Here is a 23,904-nt window from a genome sequence, read left to right as displayed (position 1 = left end):
AATATCAGGGGCCCTCTTAGACGTTATAACGTAACAGGCCACGAAACCGCTATATCGATCCATAAAGAACATAATCCGCACGTATCTATCGGCGGTTAATAGGAAATCCGTAAAGTCGATCGCCCACTTTTCGCCGGCGTAGCTTAGAGCTATACGGGTCCTCTGGCTAATCTAATAACCTATCTTCGATTAGGCGTAGGCGTCACACTCCACCGTTCCTGGCCCCTTTAGTTTAACGCTCTATAACTACTCTTCTAGTTATTTTATTATATCGGGGCCAGCGTGCCCTAACCATAGGTGCTATAGGTTACTATCGGCTTAGCTAGCTACTCCTTTAATCGGTTTTCGGATTAATAGACTCGGGGCTAAAAAAGTAGTAGTAATAGGGGCATTAGTAACTAAAGATAGCTCTATAACAGTTTAATTATAGTAGACACTTAGCTTATAAAGGATTAATCGGTCGCGGCGGCGTATATAATCGTTTAGTGGCTCTTAATCCTACTACTAGCCGTTCTGCTATATCTTTTTATTAAAGACTAGGTTATAGATAAAATCTTCGTAGTAGGCTACGTCTTTTAACCGGAACTTCGTCGGGCCGGCTATTCCTTCTATTATTATAATAACGTCTCTATATCCTTAGATTGGCACCGTTATAGTGCCGGCGATTATAACGTTACTAGGGCGGGCCAGTCTATAATCCGTAAATCTGCTTTTATTATAGAAAACGTGGGATATAGCACCTAAGTCTAATATAGCGGACTAATATAAAGGATATACAGCTACTAAGAGGGCGGCCGCCGGGGCTTCTAGCCGGCATAGATCGCGACGGATGGTATTTAACGCCTTACCTTATAAAGCTTCTATAAGCTTTTCTAGCTTCGCGGTCTTCTTTAACGCTATACGTAGTCACGCCTCCTCTAGGGCTTTGTTATTATTATCCCTATTACCGCCGCGACCACCGCCACCGACTTCGTTATTATTATTAGTAATAGCGGTCCTTTTCTTTTTATTCCGGGACCTAATCTTCTCCATAGCGTCTTATAGGTCCCGGTCTATTCTAAGGGTCTTCTCTATAAGCCGCCGAATAGGGTTGTTAGCTTAAAAGCCCTCCGGCGCTAACTCTAGGAATAGAATCTAGTAGCCCTGTAGATTATAGCTATACCGGTAGCACGCCAGGCACTTATCCTTATAAAAGAGTGATTACCGGCGCTTAGAGCTTATACGGTTAGTTAACTTACTTTTAGGATAGCCGGTACGGCCCCGCTAGGCTCCGCTCCGGTTAGCCCTCCCGGTCCGGTATAGTCCTTTATTATTATCGTTACCTTCGCCTAGGTTTAGGGCCGGGAAGGCTGTAGTTCTATGGCTTCGAGTAAGCGGTACGTTAAGCTATTCCGCCGCCTTCTTCCCTTCCGCGAGAAAAGCTATTATCGTCACTATTTTAAGGTCTAGCGTTACTTCCTTTATATCCACCTAGTTACCTAAGGCAGGTCGTATAGTATTAAAGAAGTCGTTAATCCAAATCTCCTAAGGCTCGTTATATATCCTAATATTATAATAGTCCTAAAGCCGGTCCTGCTAATCGTCTAGCCAGGCGCCTACCTTCCTAGGGTTTATAGGTGGCTTACTCTTATATAGATTATAGTTCTTTTAGGAGTCCTTTATACGGGTCGCGATATAGGGTGCGGTGTCGGCTTATACTACTATATAGATTTCTTCTAGAGTTATGCCCTTTATTAGGGCCTTCCGTCTCTTCGTTACGATAAACTCTTCCACCCACTTAAGTATACCGTTAATACCCTTCTAATAGGTCTTATAGTCCTTACGATCTTCTTTATAACGGCGGTAGTCTTTAGTGTAGGCGGCCTTGCCTATAACCGTTAGCTCGGAGATATTAGTGGGTTACCTATTAGTGTTAGCGATAGAGGCGTAGGAAGTAAATTCGGGACGGGTAGCTTATAGCGGCCTAGGGGCTAGATCGTTAGGGCGTAGAAAATCCCAGACTCCGTTGCTACGGGCCCTAACTTTATAGAGGCGCTTCTATAGCTCCTAGTCTTCGTGGCTCGTATAGATAGTCGTATTTAAGGTTATAGTCGGTTATAGCTATAGGCAGCTCTGCGTAAATTTGCTTTAAAAGGTTATCGAGTAAAATAAGACTCTTAATTATTACAAACAGCGTATAACTTAATTACGTAAAATAAGCGATCGATTTATTAATTTAATTAACTCTATAGAAATCTCTGATCGTAGTGCTAAGTTCCTGCCCTTATTCCTGCGGCAGATCCACTCCCACTTTCGGGCCCGGAACAACCCGCTCCGAACCTACTTTTAGGCCAGCCTATACAACACGCCCCACTTATTCGGATCTCGCTGAACTCGCACCTACTAAGTAGGTGCTTCGCACCCTAATACACAACCAACCCTATTACACAGTTCTAAATTATTATAATTATAATAACAACTATACTACTTTACTCGCCCATGTAAAGTTCAGTTATAAAAGTAAGACCATAGTTAATATCAGAAAAGAATCTAGTTTTCTTTTATGAAAATTTTATATAATAAAACTAGTAGGTAAAGGTAATATTTTAGAATAAATAAAATTACTTATTAAAATATATTAATAAAATACTTTTTAGTCTAAATACGTTACTTAAAGACTTAGAAGTGAATAACCTATACTTAATAAATCTTAGCTTATATATTACTATACTTAGTTATACTCTAATATACTAGTATATATTATAAAATCCTATTTATACTATAGATTATATATAAATATATAATAAAGTAAATTTACCACTAATACGTTATAAGTAGCTAGTATATATAAATAATAGACTTAAGAATAATTATATAACTTAGACTACCTTATAATATAGTTTCTTTTTATATAAAGGTATATTTATTAGTAGTAACATATATAATATATGAAAGAAATATTATTATTAAAAGATATACTATATACAGTATAAATAGTATATAGAAGCTATATAACTAATATCTACTAAAAAGAATATATTAGTAGCTTTAAATTGGGATATTTTAGTATATATAAGTGTATATTACTATTAATATAAGGTCTAAAATAGTACTTATATTAAATATTAAAATTATAAGTTATAATTACTTCTTTACTTAAAGATATAAGAGTAGTTTATATATAAGACTTAGTGTAGACCTATTAGATATAATCTTATACTTATAGTATTTTTTAGGCTATTTATTAAGGAGGTTTATGTAAAAGCAAAGGATATAAAGCTAAAACTTATATTATAATAGTAAATATATTAAAGTATTAATATTAGAGTAAATAATAAAGCTATATTAAAATTTTAAAATAGACTATAAAGATATGATAATAAAGAATACTCTTATATTTTTCGATGATTAATAAGATACGTGGCTGGTTCTTATAAGAGGGTTGTTATTATAGTAGTTTAAGCTGTGTAATAGGGTTGGTTGTGTATTAGGGTGCGAAGCACCTACTTAGTAGGTGCGAGTTCAGCGAGATCCGAATAAGTGCGGCGTGGCACGAGTAGGATCGTTATATAATGTGTCGAATTACTATATACTAATGTGAAAACACCGACTAAATCGACATCTTCCTGTTTACTGCCTCTTATACACTATAGGGATAGGATGGCCTGAACTCTTTAAGAACCGAACTACCGACTATATACCACGCAGCCAAACAAACCCTTTTAAGCATAACCCTTGTCTATCTACAGTACTATTGAATTTTATCCGAGTGAGAACCCGGGGGCGGTTTGTTTTACTGCCATTCACCTTGCCCTTATATACTATTATAGCTATGTCGGACGGCGGAGTTGACTCAGCGAGAAATAAAAAGGGGCTGGGGAGGTTATAAGGCGCTGGCCGGCACATCGCAGGACGGCGTAAGACGGATAGGATGGTGGACAGGGGCGGCAAAAATACACTAGGACGCAAATGATCATCACCTCGCATAATGCGGTGTTTGCCGCTGAGACGGAACCGAACAATTGAATCATGACTGTGTCCGCACCTCGGGTTGCGCCGTGATTCCAGAATCCCACATAATTTCTGATTCCCCCTGAACAACACCCCCTTTCCCCCTTTTCCCCTTTTGCCCTTTTCCCCTTTTCCCCTTTTCCCCTTTTCTTCCCTTTTCATCCTCATCCATCGTCAGCCTCTATCTCGAAACCACACGTCCCATCGTCGCTCTTTCACCTATACCGGGACTCGTCCCATAGCCCTGCAAGCTACAATTTGCAACAACAAAAGACAAACACATCCAGCATGCGTGCCCAAAACACCCTTCTAATGGCGGCACTCGTCGTATCACCCATGACGGCGGTCGTCGCACAGGTCTCCGAACCCACCCCAGCGCCGGTTTTCAACTCAGAAGCTTGCGACGCCGTCTTCGAACACCTCGAAACCGCCGCCGCGTCCATAACCCCCCCGGCACATTTTGACAACGAGATCTTTGAGGATGCGGCCGTGTCCTATATGGCCGGCGAGTTCTATAACACAGCCGACCCTTGCGAGCTGCCCGTGATCACCGACGCCGCCATCGCTGAGCCGTTCTCCTCCTGGGCTTCGGCCTATACTTCTTACCTTAGAGAGCACCATACTCTGCTCCGAGCTATATATGAGGGGTGCCAGGGCTGGCCGTTCCTCGAACAGGCTTACCCCGTTTCGCACTACTGCAGTGACATTGCTCTCGCCGTCACGAGCGGACTAGGCGGGCCGGAGCCGACCGCGACACCGACACCAACGCCAACCGGCGCTCGTTCGGATGATGGGGCGGAGGATAACGAGGACGACGATGACGAGGAGGGTGATCAAGTCGAGGACACGGATAACTCGGATGACGGCGACGGAAACGGCGATGATGATGATGACGGCGACGGCGACGGCGACAGCGACACTGGCAGCGGCTCGGACGTTAGCGGTGACGACGATGATGCCCAGGATAACAAGGACGACGAGAGCGACAGCAGCAATGACGGTGATTCGGCCGCCAACTCCAACACGGTCGTGAGCCTTCTTGCCACTAGCGTCGTCGCCTTGGCGTGTATTGCCGTCGCATACTAATGACTGCTTGGACTGGTGATCGCAAGCACGGCACACAGTCGTCACTCTGCCAAGGGAAACCTGGGCAAAAGACACTTTGCTGGGCGGCAATGCCCAATGCCCCAGCCCTGGTGGGCTTGTAATGTAAGTAGATATTGAACCTAATGAACATTGGATCCCTTCTTTTCTTTTGGACATTGCCATCATGGCGTCTACTTGGCGCCAGGGTTGGACTGGCCAGGCAAATTTCATAGATAGGAGATGAAAATAGCTGCTTATCCTGTCGCCTGTACGTCGATATCTACACCTTATGCAAAGCCCTGACCATGTCGTCCTGCGCCTGTCGAGCCCCAAACCCATCAGTGAAGCCGTTCATGAGGATAGAGAAGACGTACTCTCTTCCGCCATGGCCGGAAAGATAGCCGGACAAGCCCGATGCGCCCGTCAGCGTGCCGGTTTTGGCCCGAACTTTGCCCTCCAGAGGCGAGTCGACGAAGCGTTCGCTCAGGGTCCCATCCACGCCACCAACAGGCAGGGCATCGAAGAAGACGCTCCAATCCACCTCTGAAATCGACCGGCGATTATAGACGAGAAGATGGTCGAGAAACCGTGCGGTCAGGTCGTTCGAATGCGACAAGCCAGAACCGTCCGCTGTCTCCACGCCCGTGGTGTCAATGGCCTCCCCCCGCAGGAAAGCCCGCACGGCCCCGACACCCCTCACGCTGCTCCCCGGCGTGTCGGGATTTGCCGCGACGCCGAGGGTTTTGAGAAGAGCTTCGCCGTACATGTTGTCGGTGTTTTTCAAAAAGTGCTTGAGAAGGTCGGAAAGCGGCTCTGAGGTGGAGGAACCAAGCTGCGTCGCATGAGCCGGCGCCTTCTTTGGCTCCGTCGGCGTGCTGGAGACCTCGACGCCTTGGCCCTGCAATGCGAGGGCAAATCGATACGCTGCGTAGGCGGTCGGGTCGTGAATCGTGACGGTCAGATACGCTGGTGGGTTGATGCCGAGCGAGAGGGACCCCACCACGACGATGGTGTTGGTTCCGCTCAACCTGTCGAACGAGACCCCTTGGCCGGTACTGGCCTCGACCGTGTTGACACTAGAGTCGACCTCGACGTACGCCTCGTCCTCCGGTTCCAACCCGTTCACCGTCACCTGGGCCGGATCGCCGACGGCATTACCTGGGCCCACCGTGATATTGACGACGTTGAGGTCGCAGTTGAGACCGGCCACTTGGGCGGCGTAGTAGAATGCCTGGTCATCAGGGGAGACACCCTCGCCGAGGAGCTCCCGGTCGAAAACCGTACCGTCGCCGTACACGCGACCGGTGATCTTCCTTAGGCCCATCTGTTCGACGACTTCCTTGGCCATGTCCGCCAGCCGAGCGGAGCTCAGGGAGGGGTCGCCTGACCCGACGAGCCAGAGATCGCCGTCGAGGGTGCCATCTGCGTCTATCGCCGAGGTCGCGACGACGGTCGTGTTGTAGACAAAATCGGGGCCCAGATTGGCAAGGGCCACGGTGGCAGTCACGAGTTTTTGGTTGGAAGCTGGCGTAAGGGGGACGTCTTCGTTGAGGGTGTAGATGATTTCGTCGGTATCAAGATCCCGGACCTTAATTCCAACTGTTGCATCGGCAAATGTCGGTCTAGACAGGATTTCTTCGATTTCTCGGTCAAGAGACTGGCCGGCAGTATGGGTTGCCAAGAGCAGAAGGGGGCCAAAGGCCCGATACAACCTCATGATGCGATATGAAGCTTGAGGTCGTCGTGATAAGACATGCGAACTTGACGTACGACGTACAGGTGCTGTGGCAAGAAGGCATTACTGGATGCATGTAGATGCGGCAGTCACCGTGGACATGAGCTTTATTAGTACACGGCTTTTTACAGAGATCGGCATATCTGAGTATGCCTTGCAGCTGACGAGGGTCGAAACGTATCTGATAGCCAAGAATAAAACATAAAAACGCCCTTTGGCGTTTATAATCTGCCTGACGATCGACAGTGTCTTACACTGTGCTCTTTCAGTGGGCCCAAGGGATGCTTAAAAGAGCATGTCGATCCGTGGCAATATTCAGGGACTAACAGGGGTCCACGGGGGGATGGGGATAACAAGGATTAACACTTTAGTTCTAAGAACAATGAAAGTTTTGGGTCATGGGCACTATAGCAGAAGCTGACCGTTATACAGTGAATTCAACAGCAGCCTGCAGAAACTCTGGATCGACGTATAGAGATAGAAAAATGTCTGGGTATCTATAGAAAAGCCTTTGCAATCTTCGCAGCTGATCGGGTTGTGAGAGGAAAGCCAATGGCCTGAGCTCATCGGGTGCAGAAGGGGGTTATTGTAAAAGAAGGGGCTGGGGTAAAATAAAAGACAGCCCAAATCCCAGTGCGGATGGATATCAATCCGTCTTATCGTGGGTATTTGATACTGTGTGGTTTCGTTCCCTGATCCTAGTCACAATCAACCACGGTGTACATATCAAGATCTTTTCAGAAATTGCTAAGAATAGACGTAAGCTTTGATGATAATTAACAAGTACCCGCTGAGATGGCCGGAGTTTCGAAAGAGAGGCCCGCCTTGGACATGACCCGCCCCGTAGATGACTTGCGTGGACATGACAGGTGGTCAACGACATGTGAGGTTGTCGAGGCTCAAAGACAGCACGCACAGGCACAACTGAGTAAGGAGGGTATCGTTTTCTACACATAATCAACGGTCTTGAATCACGTTGATGTCCAACTATATATAAAACGTGCAGTCATTATCAGGACTCGCTCGAAACAATGCCGTCCGCTTGGCGGCCATGCTTTTACGCCACCGTTCATGTACATTCAAACCGAACCTCAAGTCCTCAACGTTCCCTTTGCTTATAGAATCCAGAAACACTGCCCTACATATTGACCCTTCCCTTGATCAGGTCAACTTGGGCCAGCTTGACATGACGGCTCTTGGAAAGGAGCTTATGTCCAATCAATAGGACGACAAAGAGTATGAGGGAAACATAGGCAGCGAAGAAATTAGTCGTGTCCCAATCGATGAACACGGTAAAGCCGTTGGTCAACATGATCAATAGGATGAAGAAGAGCCCGTACCACGCCAGGTAGGGCTGTAGCGGCGCGATGTAGGGTAGAGTGCTCCGGTCGATGCCCTGCACCTTCAGGGCGGCCCTGAAGCGAAGGTAGCACAGGCAGATGCCGGCCCAGGTGACGAAACCGGCCACGGCGTTGATGTTCAGGAGCCAGTTGAAGACCTTGCCGCCGTCGGCGCTCAGGTTGAGGAAGGCCAGCAGACCCATGGCGGCGGTCATGCTGACGGCGTAATACGGGGTGCCATTGTTGTTGGTCTTGGTGAGAAACTTGGGGGCAACGCCTCCCTCGGCGAGAGCGATGAGAACGCGGCTGCCAGAGTATACGTCCGAGTTGGCGGCCGAGAGCACGGCCGTGAGAAGAACGGCGTTGATGATGTCGGGAAGAACCTGGACGCCGGCACGCTTGGCGGCGATGACGAGCGGCGAGGCGTTGGCGTTCTGGCTCTCGCTCAGCAGGCCGGGGTCGTCGGAAGGTACGAGGATGCCGATGAAGAAGACGGTGGCGACGAAGAGGATGAAAATGCCCCAAAACGTGTTGCGGATGGCGCGCGGTACGCTGCGACGGGGGTTGTGGGCCTCGCCGGCGCCGATGCCGACCAGTTCAGCCCCCTGGAAGCTGAAGCCGGCGATGACGAGGGTGGCCCAGAAGCCGACGAACTTGCCGATGGATCCCGGGACCATGTACTCGACAAAGGGGCCGGGGGACTCCCAGTACGTGAAACCGAGATAGCCTTCTTCGCCCACGCCGGCGTTGATGCAGATGGCGAAAATAAGCCAGCCGACGATGGTGACGACCTTGATCATGGAAAACCACATCTCGATCTCGCCGAACCAGCGCACGGGTAGGAAGTTCAGGGCGGTGAAGACGACCCAGAAGACGGCGATGAAGATACCGGGGTTCAGACCGGAGTCCCAGTATTGGATAATGAGAGCGGCGGCGACAAGTTCCAGGGCGTAGGTAACGGACCAGGAAAACCAATAGGTCCAGCCCATGGCGAAACCGAACGACGGATGAACAAAGCGCGTGGCGTAGGCGGTGAAGGCGCCGGCGACGGGGATATAGGTGGCCATCTCGCCGAGACAGGTCATGACGGAGAAGACTACGGTGCCGATAAAGATGAAGGCGATGAGGGCGCCGACGGGGCCAGCCTCGGAGAGGGCGGACGAGGTGCCGAGGAAGAGACCTGTGCCGACAGTGCCGCCTGCGAACGAGTTCCGTGTTAAAAAGGTCAAGTACTTTGAAGTGAGATTCAGGGAGGGGAGGGATGGTGGTACCTATTGCGATGAACTGCAAGTGGCGTGCGCGCAGGTGCCGTTGGAGGCCAGGTGCAGCATTGGGCACCTCGACATCGACCTTGAGATCAGGCTCGGCCGGAGAAGGCGGATCGCTCTGTCCTACGGCACTGGCCCGGGGCGTCTTTTCGGACCACATGACGACTTGTGAAAGATTCAGCGCAGCGTCTATGGAGTGCGTCGGGAGTCAGGGGCCAAACTCGACTCGGAGCCGAAAGGACGAGGTTTCGGAGCCGGGCTCGGCGATTCTCCCGTGTCGTACTCCGTTATACGACGCAGGTCCAAGGTCAGGCGCTTAGAAGAGATGGTATCCTTCAGACAAGAAAACGCAGCATCCCGGGTACATCTTGGTCGAAGGGGTCGAGGGCACATGTTGAATCTAAATAGCTCCATTCTTGTCTGTCGTGGCACAGGCCCTGGTAATTCAAGGCCCACCGGTCTAGTCGAAAATTGGCCACAAGACCTCGGCCTAATTCGATCGCTGCGTAGTAAAGGTGCTACGAGGTTGAGTCTTTGAGACTTGCATTGACCATTGGATTGGTAGGAATAAAGAGGGTCTACATTGTACCTTTCATGTTAACACACATTCTTCGCCATTGTCAATCAAGTGGACCAACTTACACAGCAAACCGGGGTGACCGAAGGCCAAGACGTGGGTCGAGCACAGGGTAGAAGAGGAATTCTGGAATGATTCGAGGAGTTGAAATGCTTGAAAAGATTTTTGTTGTCGACTACCGAGATCCGGCAGACCGGTCGGCTATCATGCTGCTATGATTGGACAATTGGCTGACGGCCCGCTTAGCTAAGGCCAAGCTAAAGAAATTCCCGACCCCTTTTCTTGTGGGGCGCTAATGCCGTGAATATCCATGACCTTTTTTTTTTTTTTTTTTTTTTGTTATTTTCTCGGACTAATTAATGCTTAATGTTTTAACCCCATGTCAATCTCGGTACTTCGAAAAGTGCGTCAACTCATCCCATCCACTCATCCGGAATGTGTTAATAATCGACCATCTCGAGAGCCATCTCCCGAAACTCTTCCCCAAACTGTAATGTCTCCCTCCAGCGCATAGGAATGGCCTCTTCTCCGTCTCTGGCTCCCAGCAACCCCCCAGCCACGGCGCCATTCGTATCCGTGTCTCGGCCGATACGCACCACGTCTACCAGGACATCCTCTAGGCTCCTGACATCTAGCACAGCCGCCACCGCCACTGTCAACGTCTCGAGAACATAGCCGCTACACTGGCCCACCATGTCGACCGGCGGTCCGCGGGAAGCCATGTCGGCGATATCTACTTCGCGGCCCTTCCTTATAGCCTGGATGACTGGTCCGTCCCTTCGCCGTTCGAGACGAATCGCAGCCGCTTCTCCCGCCCTCACGGCATAATCGACCGACGCGCCGTAAATGAGCGCGGCGGCAATCGAGTTGTACGCAGCGCAGGCCGTGGTGCATCGAACGTCGTCGTGGGTGATCATGCTGATCCGGATGCTCTCGGCCATCAGCTTCTCCAGGTCGGGTTGGAACAGAGCCGTGGGCAGGCAGCGCATAAGACTTCCGTTCCCCGCGTTGCCTTGGCCTGCCCCAGCGCGTTCGGGGTCCCTCGAGACACGGTACCTGTGTAGTCCGCGCGCTGTTGCACCGCCTATATCCTTGGGCGGCGAACCCGGCGTCCTGTCGGGCCATTCCCCGTCCATCCATCGCAGGAAGTTTTCCCCCGCCAGCCGTGCAACGTCCATGTCGTCCCTGTCGATCGTATCGTCCGTTATGGTGGGGTCGTGCAACGTCCTGTATGCGAGGAGGACGCCGCGGGTCATGTCTGTATCGTCCGTGGCGTGGCCTGGGGGCCAGTCGAATGGTCCGCCGCCGATAATGTCGCGCAGTCCCTGTGGGTACTCCCGGGCTATTATCTCCCAGGACTGGAATTCCACGGCTGCGCCCAGGCAATCCCCGGTATGGAGGCCGAGGAGGGCCCCGACGATGCGTGATTGTCGCAGGGAGAGTTGGCCGGCTGCCGATGATGTGGTTTTTCCAGGCGAGGACATGGTCGTTTGCTCGTTTGCGAGTGGTGATAGCCGTTGGCTTCAACAGTATTCAGTAACCGTCTGTGAATGTTGAGGAACGCAATGTTTTCACATAGGCGAAGAGATGGAATGCTTCCTGCGAAGATGGTCTTCCCCTCAATTCCTACTAGGTAGTCGCGTCTGCCTGATTGAGTGGCTGAGGGTTGGGGAATCGTTCAAAGGGACCTGCTCCGCCACATCAGCCCTGCCACGACGTCGTGCTGTGAATGGTTAGACCACCCGAAAGGCCATGCAGGTGCCTGCATGCCGACAGAACCACAAGCATTCGTGGACTCGATTGACCACCACATACCAGGGTCTTATTCCACCATGCAGACTTGGGTAGTAGATGCGCATGCAGCAGTTTCGAAACACCAGTGTTACCAGTTGAACCGCCCCAGCGGATTCAACACACTCCACCGAGTCCAATCTTTTATACCATCCGTAGCCGCTCCTCGCTCTACCACAGAAGACCCCTGGGTATCGTAGTCGTAGCACAGTATAGGTATTTCTTCGCCCGACAGCTACCGCCCGCTTCTCATGACTCCTGGCCCCTGTCGCTACCAGCCTGCGCCTCCGCTTCCGCTTTTTCCTTCGCCAGTAGGGCTGCTCGGCGTTGACGATTGCGCTTACCGATAATGCGCAGCGTGTTTTGTTTTTCGATTTCGCTCATTTCCGTCCAGTTGCTTATTCTCGACATGGTCCCGTCCACGTTGACTACCACAGGACCCCACGCGTCCATGCTGACTGTGGCGCCGTTGCTAATCGTCGTCGTGCCATCGTTGTCTCTGGAGTCGCTGGTGGAGGGGAGTGCGAGGGGTTCCGACTTGGGCGGCGATGGCGAAGAGGACGAGGACGGTTGGTTCGAACTGGAACTCATGGCGCGAGACGTGGTATGGGACGCAATGTCGTGGCTGAAGATCCAGTGTTTCCGGTGATGCTGGCAGTCTTGCTTGAAAAGTCTGGTCGCTCTGCTGGCAATCCGAGCTGAACGAAACATTATGTGGTGGTCGAAGATGGTCGAATAGATGAACCACTATGAGCACTTGGGTAATTGGATCTAAAAAGCGACGAAGCACGCGTGCGAATCGAGTAGAATAACATGGAACTTTTGCACGGTCAATGGGGAAATAAATGTCCCCAAACCGGCAATACCGCAGAAATGCCGGACATTCCTAATCCAGGACGTTGCGTAAGGTATTACATAAGCCTCTTTTCTTTTTTTCTTTTTTTTTATTCCGTTACTGATGCTTTCTACTCACCTCCATGTATTCATTCAAGGAGCAGTGACAATCATGTCGAACTACACTACAGTCTTTTGACGCAACATAGTATGTACGTTGTATGCACCTCATGACATCTCGACTCGGCGCCAGCTTCCGGATCATCACATCATGCAGATCACGGTGATCAGCAGAATGCGTCGATTTGTCGATCCGCAGATCGGGTTTATCTCTCCCTGCCTAATCACGACGACCTTCCGACAACCGCCTCGTTAACGACAGACGACAACGGGCCTCGACCGTTTCTGCATGTGGTTTCTCATGTCACGGCACAATAATCAACGGAATAGCAAAGGGACTCATGCTGCCTCCTCGAATTCTGTGTTTCCATTTTCTAATCCTCCCCGGCCTATAAAGCCGAGGTCTTAATAATCCCTCTCCTCGAATCGAATACCGTCAATCCCTCCCCTCGAATCGAATACCGTGAATCCCTCCCCTCGAATCGAATACCGTGAGAATCTCCGCCATCATCACTCCTACGTGGCATGAGACACTGATACCCACGCATGCGTGTTCCTTTCCATGCTCAATGCTTACAGGCACTGATGATACCACTCATTTTGAACCTGGCAGGTACCCTCTCTGCAGGTCGTCGGGCCGGTCCAACCGTTGCCGCCGCACTGCTCCCACATGCCAGCGCCACCGCCACCGCCGCTGGGAGGAGGGCTGCTGGGGGGAGGGCTGCTGGGGGGAGAGCCGCCGCTGTTGCCGCCCCTCCAGACGGTGTGGGCACCAACCTGGCGGTAAGGGTACTCGCGCGCGCCGTAGATGAAGAATCGAAGAGCCGGGTCGTTGGAGTCGTACAGGCCGGGAATGCGGACAAGAGGACCAGGGTTGCCGTTGCCGTTGCCAGTAACCTCGACCTGGGCGCAGGTGAAGTAGAACTCGGTGTCGCCGCTCTGAGCGCCGTGCAGGGCAATGTGTTCGACGCGGACGAGATACTGTCCAGGGGGGGTGCCTTCAGGGACGGTAAACTCGACGTTGGGCTTCTCCCAGCTGCACCAGTCGCTGTCGCGGAGCGGGTTCATGGGACCGCAGATGGTGTCCTCGTACACCTTGAACCACTGTCCGTCGCCGCGGTACTGGCGAACGTCGCCCGGGGCACGGGACATGTGGATCGTCATGGGACCGGGGTGGATGATGGTGCCGCGATTCCAGAGCTTAAAGCCCAGGCGGGTGCCGGGGGAGACGCGAGCAACTTCGGTCCGGCCAGCATTGGCGAAGCTACCAGAGTTGCACCGGAAGTCGTCGCTGGGGCGGAGGAACTCCTTGGTGGGCTGGATGTTGTTGTTGTTCTGGCGGATGTACTGCCAGTCCCGGGTGTCTTGGCCGTTGATCTGGAGGATACTGTAGACGTAATGCGCGGCTGCGGTCTGAGCCATAAGGCCCAAAGCCGCCACGGAGGCGAGAGAGATCTTCATAGTCGGATAGAGGTTCGGGTGCGAGGAGGGTGAGGTGAGGTCGGTACCGGTGATGATGGGTTGTTCGACTTGGAGATGATTCAACAATCGGAGGCAAGGCGTGGTCTTTATAGTCTTGTTTTCAGAGACTGAACCATGCGCAAGTCGTAGCACGAGCCATTTATTGACTGCCAGCGATATGATGCAGGGAGACGGCAGTCAAGTGACCCAAGCCGGCCATGATCCCCTCTTCGTTCAAGGAATACATGCCTCCGTTCATCCATCTGAAGAAGGCGCATGGGGAGTTTGTGTTTCATTCTTCTTTTCGGGCGGAGTGTCCCCCGATTGATTTTCTGGGGGGAATTGTCGACCTCTTCCTGTCAGTGGTGCGGTAATGGAGCGTCAGGGATGGATGTCCAGCGCCAAGTCACAAGTGGCGTGCCATCTCGCCATCTCGACTGGCCCATCTTCTATTTCAGGAGTCAGAACAAATCACGACCACGATGGGTATCTATCTAGATGTTGAGATTTGGTATATTTTCAGTCGACGCCATTGGCCAGCTACGAAGAACCCAGCCAAAACCACAAGCTACAAGACACCCTTGACAATCCCGTGCTTGTTTGATCCTTTCTTGGCAAACCCACCCGGCGTCTTGCTGGGATATGGGGTACCTATTCCGTAATTACAAGGATCGAAACATGGCCACGGGTCATACGGGTGGATGCTCCGACGCTACCACTGCTTAGGAACCAGCCCCGACGCAAAGCAGGACGCCCTCACCAGATGTCGAGTACAACGTACACGTTTGCCAGTCGTTGCAAGGTGGGCAAGCGCCGGAGGAAGCCTCTCCGAACGCGACAGTGTTAGTAGGCACGATCATCTGACTTTGCGAAGCGGGCAATTCTTTGCATTGGATAAGAATGCCACATATAGACAGCTAGCTGGTCGTCTATGTCGGGTTCTTCCCGCGCATAGGTCCTGGGCAGGGATGAGGAAGAAGAAAAAAAAAAAAAAAAAAAAAAAAAGCTCGACGACATGCGATAATTAAGGGGCTACACAGCAGAAACAAGTTGGAACTAGGAGAAGTTGGAACTAGGAGCTTCTGTGCTATGAGGTTCGAGCTTGGACCGCTGCCGAGACTTAGGATTAAGGTTGAGACAAAGGTGTGACAGGACAGGGCAAAGTTGAAACTACCACGAGCCAGGCCCACTTTAGCTGCGCCATTAGACTAGTCGGAGCGGCTGATGCGCTGACAGAACCTGGTAAATTCATGAGAGGAAGACCAACCTCCGAAGATCGACCGGGGTGCATTGGCCTTTGCAGGGGACAGTCATGGGACGGCCATGGTCGGTTAGTAATTATCGTGGCACGTTGTACTCGGTTAGATCGTATATTAACCTCTGTTCCTTAAATATATCGGCAGTTCTCTTATTGGCTACCTTTCTTATATTTACGGGATGCGATTGGTCCGCTAATCTGTTGACGTTTATCGCGGATGGATATGGACGTGTTTCCTGTCTTGTCGGTGTCATTAAAAGACTCGTCCAAGAACGGGCTCTTGGACCCGACGCATTATACTGCCGTGTCTGCTTATAATATCCTCTATTGGTTCTTCGTTGCCAAGACATCACAACGTGGACAGCCTAGATACGACGTGCCTACTCCGTGGTTTCCGGCGCATCAGGGAATCAAGCGAGTTGATAGGTTCCGTATATCGTGTCTGTCCCAAGCCCCGGATTCCGCAAACCGTGCCCGTATGGCACGTGCCGCATTGCTTACATATCTCTTATATACGTCGTATCGTTGTATATTAACTACCACACCCTGGCCCAACTCTGTTGCTATAATCTATCCGTTTGGAAGCGCTTACAACGGAGCAGACGGTAAACACCAGCGCGGCCGACCTTAAACGGGCAACTTCTACGACATTCCGAACCATTCTGAGCAACACAGAATAAAACACATAGACACGAGGACAAGCTGCATCTGCGTGATTAAGGGACGAAAACCCGAGGCTAAGTTAATACGGTCTATTAGACTTTGAGGCCTACGATGCTTCCGAAGAGATGGGCAAAGGAGAAAAAGACGAACGGAAAAAAGAAGGTAATAAAGACGATGTGATCCATTCAAAGACACGACCCTCAGAAGGCACTTGAGCTAGAATCCGGCGCGCAGCCGTTGCGCTGTATCTCCAGCAACGGGCTTTTATGACAGGTTAAGAGCACCTCGGGCAGTATAAGCTAACAAAAAGCATTCAATTGCAAGGACCAGAGAAGAAACTCTAAATAGTAATGTGATTCTATGCGTTGTGATAGAAATCCGTGAAGGGAAACAATGTAGATATTGATGATATTGCACGCGCTGATGTCTGTATGCCAGGTTGACGATTCCCTAGTCTGCCATGTTCTAGACATACTTCGTAATACTACTAACATTGAAATCACTTAACCTCCGAGTTGGACTCGGATATCACTGCACACCCATGTAAGCCGGAATGCCTTCCTTAAGACCTACACGACTGCTGTATATATCTGCATCGATGCCTTGGAACTGGTCCACTTCACTTCAACATCGGGTGCAATGAAGAAAATATGCCCCGTCTTGACATCGAACGTCTTGCCATCTCCTTGGAGTGTCCCTTCGCCATCAGTGACGATGGAAACGCCAGGACCGCCCCCAGCCTTGATGGTTTCACTTTCACCCCCTGCGAGCTCGGTAACCAACATGTCAAACTCGCTGATGGGGGGCTTGTAAACCCACGTTTTACCGCTCTTCCCCTTCGTGCTCTGTTCTCGTGGCAATGCAACATCGTTCTTAGAGTGCGGCGTAAAAGTTAATGTCTCGGCGAATAGATCAATGCTGTTCCTGTCCGCCCGCGGGCAGAAGCCTGCATTCAACACATTGTTGCTTCTGGCCATGCATTCGATGATGTCCCCGCTGAGGTAGGCGTGGATTCCATCCGCGGGGATATATAGAGCCTCGCCCGGCTTTAATGTCAAGTAATTCATGCAGAGCAGAGCTACTAGGTTGCCTGGATCCGTATTTCCATACTGTTCCTGCAGTCGCGGCAACAGGTCGAGGACATAGGCGTTATTCCCGAGATCCTCCCTCGACATGGCACGGAGAGCGTCCTGGGCCCGCTTGACGGTTGCATCATCTGCGAGAAGGATATCGCGAGTAACTCGACGTAGGGTATCATTCGTCCACGCGGAGGAAGAAATGGTCTTATCGGGGAGGAATGAGCGGAAGAGCGGGTTGTCGAAGATGGGTGCTATTTCAGCCAGCGGTTTCCAGCCGGCAAAGACCTCAAAGTCGCTAAGAGCAACGGCAATCTCGGGTTTGTGATTGGGATCACTGAATTGGTCCGGGTCTTGGCTGTGAAGCTTGGAGGCGAGCTCCTTATTGGGGTGGATTTGGAGAGGGAGAGCCTTGCTGATAGAGAGAATCTAGTTCACCACCATGTAGATCAGCGAGCTGCCAATGGTCATTACAAGAGCAGGAGACGTGTGCAATCTGTCCGTGTTTAACCAACCTTTGGCAAAAACGGCAACTGCGCATCTAGCTCTCGGACCACCTTGTCACCAAGGAGGACTTGTTTGTTCTTTTGGAGATGATCGCGTAGTGTCTCGCCAGTCGCAAGGACGCGACCGGGAAAGTCGGGGTAATCGCCGAACCAGAGCTCAGAGTAGGGCTTGTCTTCAATTGCAAAGTCGGAATTTGATTGCGCACAGATACGGGCGGCAAGCGACGACCTCCCTTTTTTGCCCCAATCGTAGTTATTGCACGTGCCGCTAAGCTGGAATACACGATCTGGTGAGGCCATGTTAAGGAGTGTGTTTGTTGTGTCGAAATATGAGTGTGGTTGCAATTCTTAAAATAACATGAACGATATCTAGACTACTCGTAGCCTGGCTAGCTATTGAAATGCCCTGAAATAGTTTATGAGACGTTATGAGACGGCCATGATGTACCACCATTACGTTGTGCGTGACGACTGTTTGGTGTTGTCATATCGGAGTTGGATTGACGTCATGTTCGTCACTTGCACGTGGTTCGGTGAAAAGGTTGTCCCGAGCTTTGGTGTCTATGCACTACCTAGGCGGGCACCGGGTTCGCTGAAGCAAAGAAACCCACCAATCGACCTAATATGTACCTAGACATTAAGCCTTGCTATTTACGAAGAATTCAGGAGACGCGTGCTTGTTAGGTAGTAAACGCCTACCGTCACTGATGGCTCTCTCTAAGGAATTCCGGGATGCCTGGCAATGTGGGGTCTAGAACCAGGTAGAGCACAGTAGGTTGTAAGGGCCGAGTTACATCGAGTGTCCCAGTAGGTACCTAGGCCGTAGCGCCTTGTACATTGTGGTACCTACCTGGGTACTTTGTACAGTGCTCGGTTAATGTAACTGTCACGGTAATTCTATGGTCCAATTAGGTAACCGCGACTTGGGGAAGGATCCTTTACCTCGGGTCAATGCCAGGCACCTTGTTGTACACGTGTACATACCCGCTGTCGTACCACGCAGCTTTTACACGTGCACACAATCAACACCACGTACCCATATCGTGTTTCTCGACACTAGATATAATTATTGCCTCATTTAATCGGCTTTTCCTGCAATCCCTATGGACTACTCGATCTTAATACAAACTTTACCCTGGTGACTGCCGGACATCTGATATTCGTAGGCTTCCTTTAGCTGGTCCAAAGAGAATACCTTCGGATCCACAACCGGTCGGAGCTTTTCCGGGTTAGCTTCGACCGCGCGGCACATTTCCTCCATCATGACTCGGTTTCCGACCAAGATGCCTCTCGTGGTGCAAAGCCTGCTCAAGTTCTCCATGAATGATGGTTCGTTTTCACCCGTGCCCCCGACAAAGCCAATAATGGTGATGATGCCGTCGAGCTTGATACTCTCCAGAGACTGTGCCATAGATGTCGGGCCGGCCACTTCGACGACGTGATCCACGCCGACTCCTCCTGTCAATTCCTTTGCCTTGGCTCCCCAATCGGGTGTGGTGCGATAGTTGATGATATGATCCGCCCCGAGCTTCTCCAAGAGCTTGGCCTTTTCGTCTGAGCTTGTTGTCGCAATGACCCTGGCACCAGTCGCCTTGGCGAACTGAACTGCAAAAATACTGACGCCTCCGGTTCCTTGAGTAAGGACCCACTGACCGGGCAAGAGTTTCTTGTCCGCGAGGCCGAACAGCGCATTCCACGCCGTAAGGCCGGCGCAGGTCAGTGTGGCCGCCTCGTGGAAGTCAAGGTTCGACGGCATGGGGACAAGACCCTGTTCGTCAAAGGCACCAACGGTGCGGAAAGTTCCATCGACCGCGCCGCCGAGACCCGTCTGGATGCTGAGGTGGTCGAGAGAGCCGCCAATGTGGCCGTGGTTGAAGAGCGTGACAACCTTGTCGCCGGGCTTGAAGCGTGTCACATTCTTGCCGACAGCCAGGACGGTGCCGGCACCATCGGATCCGGGAATGACGTTAGGCGAGGCTGGGAATGGATATTTGCCGAGAGGGAGGATAAGATCGCGATACTATTTGAGTGTGTTGTTAGAAGGTGCAAACTGTTCTGCCAGGACGCCGGCTACGTACATTGAGGGATGCACCCTGGACTAGCACTTCGGGTTAACGGGGAGAGCCATGGCTGCGCGGGAATTCTATGGACTTACTCCGAACCAAAACCTGACTGTCGCCGACCGGAGCCAGAGGCGCCTCTGAAAATTTCAGGGCGTCAAACCCTGCCTTGCCATCAAAGGAGGTGACAGTCCACTTTCGGACGGACGATGGGATAGATTGAGTTGACATTGTACTAATGGAAACCGCTTTGATCGAAGAGTATACTTGGCGGATAACTTGAAGATTGGAAAATACATCTACACCTTTAATCCATCGGGGCCGTCTGCTCTTTATAGGTAGTTACATGTATCTTTAATTCGAGCCAGCTGGGTGATTACGTACAGGCTATTTCACTCAATGGCGACGGTGACATCACAATGTTATGGAACGCCCGGCTCTGAGAGAGATGACAAATCCCGCTTGTGTCTGTCTCCCGGGACATAAGGCGAGATCCTTGACTAGTGTGATGCATACTTATAGGAAATACGAAGTACCTAATAAACGAACCACTCTCTTATCCTAGCTGGTTATAGTGTATATCCTTATACGGAAAGGTTCCATTACACCTTTTTATGTACGATGATTAATACAGAGACTGGATGGGGGACCTTACCGTTTTTAATAGAGAGACCTCACATATAATTTTTTTATATTATTATATAACCATAACAAAGCTACTAGACTACTAAAATATAACTTATATATATAGCTTAAGCAGCTATACGAATATACTTATACTTAAGAATTCTAATTCTAGATTGCCGAGGCGTTTATATAGTATATACTAAAGGGGAGGTAGTAGCAGTAAACCCTATTCTATAATTAGTATAGGCTTTACCCTTTTACCTACCCTTTTACCTAGGTTACTATAAGTGATATATTTACTAAGAAGTTTTACTATAGGTATATAGGTAGTATAGGTAAATAAGTATAATAGTACGGAATAGGTATATCGCGATAATACTAGTTGATTATAAGTATATATTACGGGCTAACCCCGTAGAGATAATCCGGTAGACCACCGGATCTTCCGACTAATTATAGCGTGTTCCTAGTAGGTCGCCGCGATATTATATTTAGGTTATAGGCACCTATAGAGTTTTCCCCTTTCCTTCTTTTCTCCTTAGCTTTAGATAATTTAATTATTCGGCCTTACTCTATAAATAACTTATGACTAGCCGCTTATATATCTAAAGCTTAGCGAAACCCACACGCTACGCTAATAGAGATAGACCACTACTTCGATCCACCTCCCGGCGCTCCGTCACGCTTAGCGGGCGAGTCGCCTAAGGCTACGGAGTAAAGGAGGGAGATTATTAACCCTTTATAAACTCAGGTCGCGACCTTAACCACCCAGATCCAAGAATAATAGAATACTATTAACTAGCTATTATAGGTAATATAAAACTAATAATATATAACCTCGCCTTATCTTACTATACTATCAGAAAAGATTATATAGGGCCCTTAGCCGCCCGTTATTATGCCTACGCTTAACGTAACGATTATTCCGAACCTTAGGACTAAGGCACTTCTATTACCCTAGAAGTTTAATAGTAAACGCTCCGAGTACACGAGCTAGTTATCCGAGATTCGCGAAAAGCTCCTACTCGATTAATATCTCTTCCAGAACAATTATAAGAAATAGTATTTTATTAACGCTTACTTAAATAAAGCTCCCTGCCGTATTATCGCCTCCTTCTAGGCTATAGGCGGAACCGATAATTAATATAACCCCTAAGACTTCCTTAATTACCTTAACCGTATATATAAAGACGTTAATAAATAACCTTACGCGGCTAACGCCCTAAGAATGTTATGCTAGCGTAAAGACTAAGCGTTCGGAAGCTTTATACCCGGTTTCGAATAACAGCTTATTATTACCGGTAAAGGTTAATAGGATAATACTATAAAGATCACGTTCCTAAAAGGAGCTCTTAATAGTCGCCTTTATACCGCCCTTATCACTACGAAACTACTAAATAACTACTATACTTAGGTAACTAAAATATAAAGTATCGCTTAAAGACTCGAAGCCCTCGCTATAAGGCCACGGTTCGGCTAAGCGCTATATAATAGTAATAATAATAGTTATACTCGTGACCACGATAGCGATATAAAGATAGGAGGAGTTAATTAAGTATAGACTAAGAAAAAAAAGATAAAAGAGTGCTATAACTACGGAAAGAAAGGATACCTCGCTAAAAGATACCGCTTAAAGAAAAAAGACGCTAAGGATTATAAAAAGAACCGCGTAGCGAAGGTCTTAGTAGCCTCGGATAATAAAACGATCTATATAGGAGTCACGGATAATAATAAAGACTCGGAAAAAGAATAGCTCTAGTATAAAAATAGGCACTAAAGCCTATTATAAAGGAATAAAGGGATTAAAAAGAGTTTATATTATAGTCGTATAATAGTTATTTAGCTCTTATATAAGCGCGGATTAATAAAAAGTTAATTACTATACTCGTAGATACTAGATATAACTATTACGTAGCTATAAGCGAACGTTTAGTAAAGTCCCTCCGCCTCCCGTTAGTCGATAAGACTAAAAGACCCCTCTCGGGGTTCTCCGATACTATAGGGTCTATAAAGAGTTCCGGTATCGCTATATACGATCTTAAGATTAGTGGATATATATAACGACTATTCGCTTATATAATACCAGGATTAAATTATAATATATTTCTAGGGAAACTATAGATAGAATATAACGATATTACTTATTACGCGAAGAGACGTCGCCTCTACCACGGAGTGGCCCGGATAGATATCCGACTCTAAGGCGAAAAAAAACCCGATAATATCAGAGCTATCCGCGGAGCTTAAGTAATAACCAGGTCGGTATTCGCCGGTATTATACGGCGATTATAAAGGAGATAACGGTTCGGTAAAGAGGAACTCGCGCTCTATATAGTTAGTATTAAGGATATCGATAAGGCCCTTTAAGGTAAGTCCCTAGTCGACCCCCGGAAATATATCCTAAAAAAGATACTATAACGATTCCCGGACTTATTCTCTAACTTATAAGCAAACCGCCTTCCCCCTTATCGACCTAGGGTTAACCACGAAATAAACCTTATATAAGGGCCCGACGGTAAGGAGCCAGAACTACCCTAGGGCCCTCTTTATAATATATCCAGAGAGGAACTCTTAGTCTTACGGAAGACCCTTACCGACCTTATCGATAAGGGGTTTATATAAGCTAGCAGCTCCGCCGCTAAAGCTCTAGTTCTATTTATAAAAAAGCTAGGAGGAGGGTTACGATTCTATTACGATTACCGTGCCCTAAATACGATTACCTAAAGAGACCGCTATCCTCTCCTACTAATTACGGAGATACTCCGAAACCTAGAGCGAGCTAAGTGGTTTACGAAGCTCGATATAGTTACTATATTCTATAAAATCCGAATAGCCGCTAGCTATAAAGCGAAGATAGCGTTCTAAACTCGATTCGGTTTATTTAAATAATTAGTATACCCCTTTAGACTTAGTAGCGCCCCCGCGTCCTTTTAACGATATATTAATAAAACGTTATAACGCTACCTTAACGACTTTATTACTATATATATTAACGATATCCTGATTTACTTAAGCGGATCCCTCCGCGACCACGAGAAGAAGGTTAACCTAGTATTATAATCGCTAAGCGATATAGGATTAACGCTTAACCCTATAAAGTACGAGTTTAGCGTAAAGACCGTGAAGTACTTAGGGTTTATAGTCACCGCCGGCCAGGGCGTTTTATATAACCCCGATAAACTAAAGGCGATCCGAGAATAGGAAGCCCCGACCTCGGTAAAGGGAGTCCGAAGCTTCCTAGGCTTTATAAACTATTACTGTATATTCGTAAAGAACTTCGCCTATATCACGTCCGCCCTAATAAGACTAATAAAAAAGGATCAAGTATTCTCCTAGGGTCCTAACGAATAAGCGGCCTTTAAAGAGGTTAAGAAGAGGTTCTAGGAGGAACCGATCCTACGATAATAGGTCTTAAGCAATAAGACCTTTATAGAAACCGATTACTCGGGATTCGCCCTAGGAGGTGTATTAGTTTAAGAAAACGAATAAGGATATCGTTACGTGGTCGCCTA

The 23,904-nt window shown here is 49.0% G+C and overlaps 9 protein-coding genes across 9 annotated transcripts; 2 read left to right on the top strand and 7 right to left on the bottom strand.

Annotated features, from left to right (window-relative positions):
* Positions 1–4,150: 4,150 nt before the first annotated feature.
* ACRALDRAFT_1066303 (uncharacterized protein) lies at positions 4,151–5,381 on the top strand. The gene has a single exon (XM_071017318.1). It carries the CDS (start codon positions 4,279–4,281, stop codon positions 5,074–5,076), a length of 798 nt encoding a protein of 265 aa, XP_070870845.1. The 5' UTR covers positions 4,151–4,278; the 3' UTR covers positions 5,077–5,381.
* ACRALDRAFT_1073131 (uncharacterized protein) lies at positions 5,357–6,793 on the bottom strand (the record flags this gene model as incomplete). The annotated part of the gene is made up of 1 exon (XM_071018069.1): positions 5,357–6,793. The coding sequence occupies one exon, from the start codon at positions 6,791–6,793 to the stop codon at positions 5,357–5,359; it is 1,437 nt and encodes a 478-aa protein (XP_070870844.1).
* Positions 6,794–7,743: 950 nt separating this feature from the next.
* Positions 7,744–9,791, bottom strand: ACRALDRAFT_2128524 (uncharacterized protein). Its single transcript, XM_071023963.1, has 2 exons — positions 9,423–9,791; positions 7,744–9,349 (listed from the first exon to the last, which is right to left on the bottom strand). The coding sequence occupies exons 1-2, from the start codon at positions 9,577–9,579 to the stop codon at positions 7,950–7,952; spliced, it is 1,557 nt and encodes a 518-aa protein (XP_070870843.1). The 5' UTR covers positions 9,580–9,791; the 3' UTR covers positions 7,744–7,949.
* Positions 9,792–10,436: 645 nt separating this feature from the next.
* Positions 10,437–11,480, bottom strand: ACRALDRAFT_2114879 (uncharacterized protein; the record flags this gene model as incomplete). The annotated part of the gene is made up of 1 exon (XM_071023710.1): positions 10,437–11,480. The coding sequence occupies one exon, from the start codon at positions 11,478–11,480 to the stop codon at positions 10,437–10,439; it is 1,044 nt and encodes a 347-aa protein (XP_070870842.1).
* A 607-nt stretch (positions 11,481–12,087) lies between these two features.
* On the bottom strand, positions 12,088–12,372 carry ACRALDRAFT_2062822 (uncharacterized protein; the record flags this gene model as incomplete). Its single annotated transcript, XM_071022006.1, has 1 exon — positions 12,088–12,372. A coding segment is annotated over one exon (285 nt), but the record flags the coding sequence as incomplete, so codon positions are not given.
* A 942-nt stretch (positions 12,373–13,314) lies between these two features.
* Positions 13,315–14,163, bottom strand: ACRALDRAFT_1037560 (carbohydrate-binding module family 1 protein; the record flags this gene model as incomplete). The annotated part of the gene is made up of 1 exon (XM_071015065.1): positions 13,315–14,163. The coding sequence occupies one exon, from the start codon at positions 14,161–14,163 to the stop codon at positions 13,315–13,317; it is 849 nt and encodes a 282-aa protein (XP_070870840.1).
* A 1,514-nt stretch (positions 14,164–15,677) lies between these two features.
* On the top strand, positions 15,678–16,180 carry ACRALDRAFT_213758 (uncharacterized protein; the record flags this gene model as incomplete). Its single annotated transcript, XM_071024134.1, has 4 exons — positions 15,678–15,766; positions 15,807–15,878; positions 15,913–16,019; positions 16,128–16,180. 4 exons carry the CDS (start codon positions 15,678–15,680, stop codon positions 16,178–16,180), a joined length of 321 nt encoding a protein of 106 aa, XP_070870839.1.
* A 329-nt stretch (positions 16,181–16,509) lies between these two features.
* ACRALDRAFT_1045432 (uncharacterized protein) lies at positions 16,510–18,125 on the bottom strand. The gene is made up of 2 exons (XM_071015396.1): positions 17,715–18,125; positions 16,510–17,628 (listed from the first exon to the last, which is right to left on the bottom strand). Exons 1-2 carry the CDS (start codon positions 18,003–18,005, stop codon positions 16,693–16,695), a joined length of 1,227 nt encoding a protein of 408 aa, XP_070870838.1. The 5' UTR covers positions 18,006–18,125; the 3' UTR covers positions 16,510–16,692.
* Positions 18,126–18,813: 688 nt separating this feature from the next.
* Positions 18,814–20,081, bottom strand: ACRALDRAFT_1078271 (uncharacterized protein; the record flags this gene model as incomplete). Its single annotated transcript, XM_071018755.1, has 3 exons — positions 19,861–20,081; positions 19,784–19,803; positions 18,814–19,725 (listed from the first exon to the last, which is right to left on the bottom strand). Exons 1-3 carry the CDS (start codon positions 19,994–19,996, stop codon positions 18,814–18,816), a joined length of 1,068 nt encoding a protein of 355 aa, XP_070870837.1. The 5' UTR covers positions 19,997–20,081.
* Between the last annotated feature and the right edge of the window lie 3,823 nt (positions 20,082–23,904).

Source organism: Sodiomyces alcalophilus, assembly GCF_042370955.1.
Source record: "Sodiomyces alcalophilus JCM 7366 unplaced genomic scaffold ACRALscaffold_11, whole genome shotgun sequence".
NCBI lineage: Eukaryota > Fungi > Ascomycota > Sordariomycetes > Glomerellales > Plectosphaerellaceae > Sodiomyces > Sodiomyces alcalophilus.
This window is presented reverse-complemented; position numbering and strand designations above follow the sequence as displayed.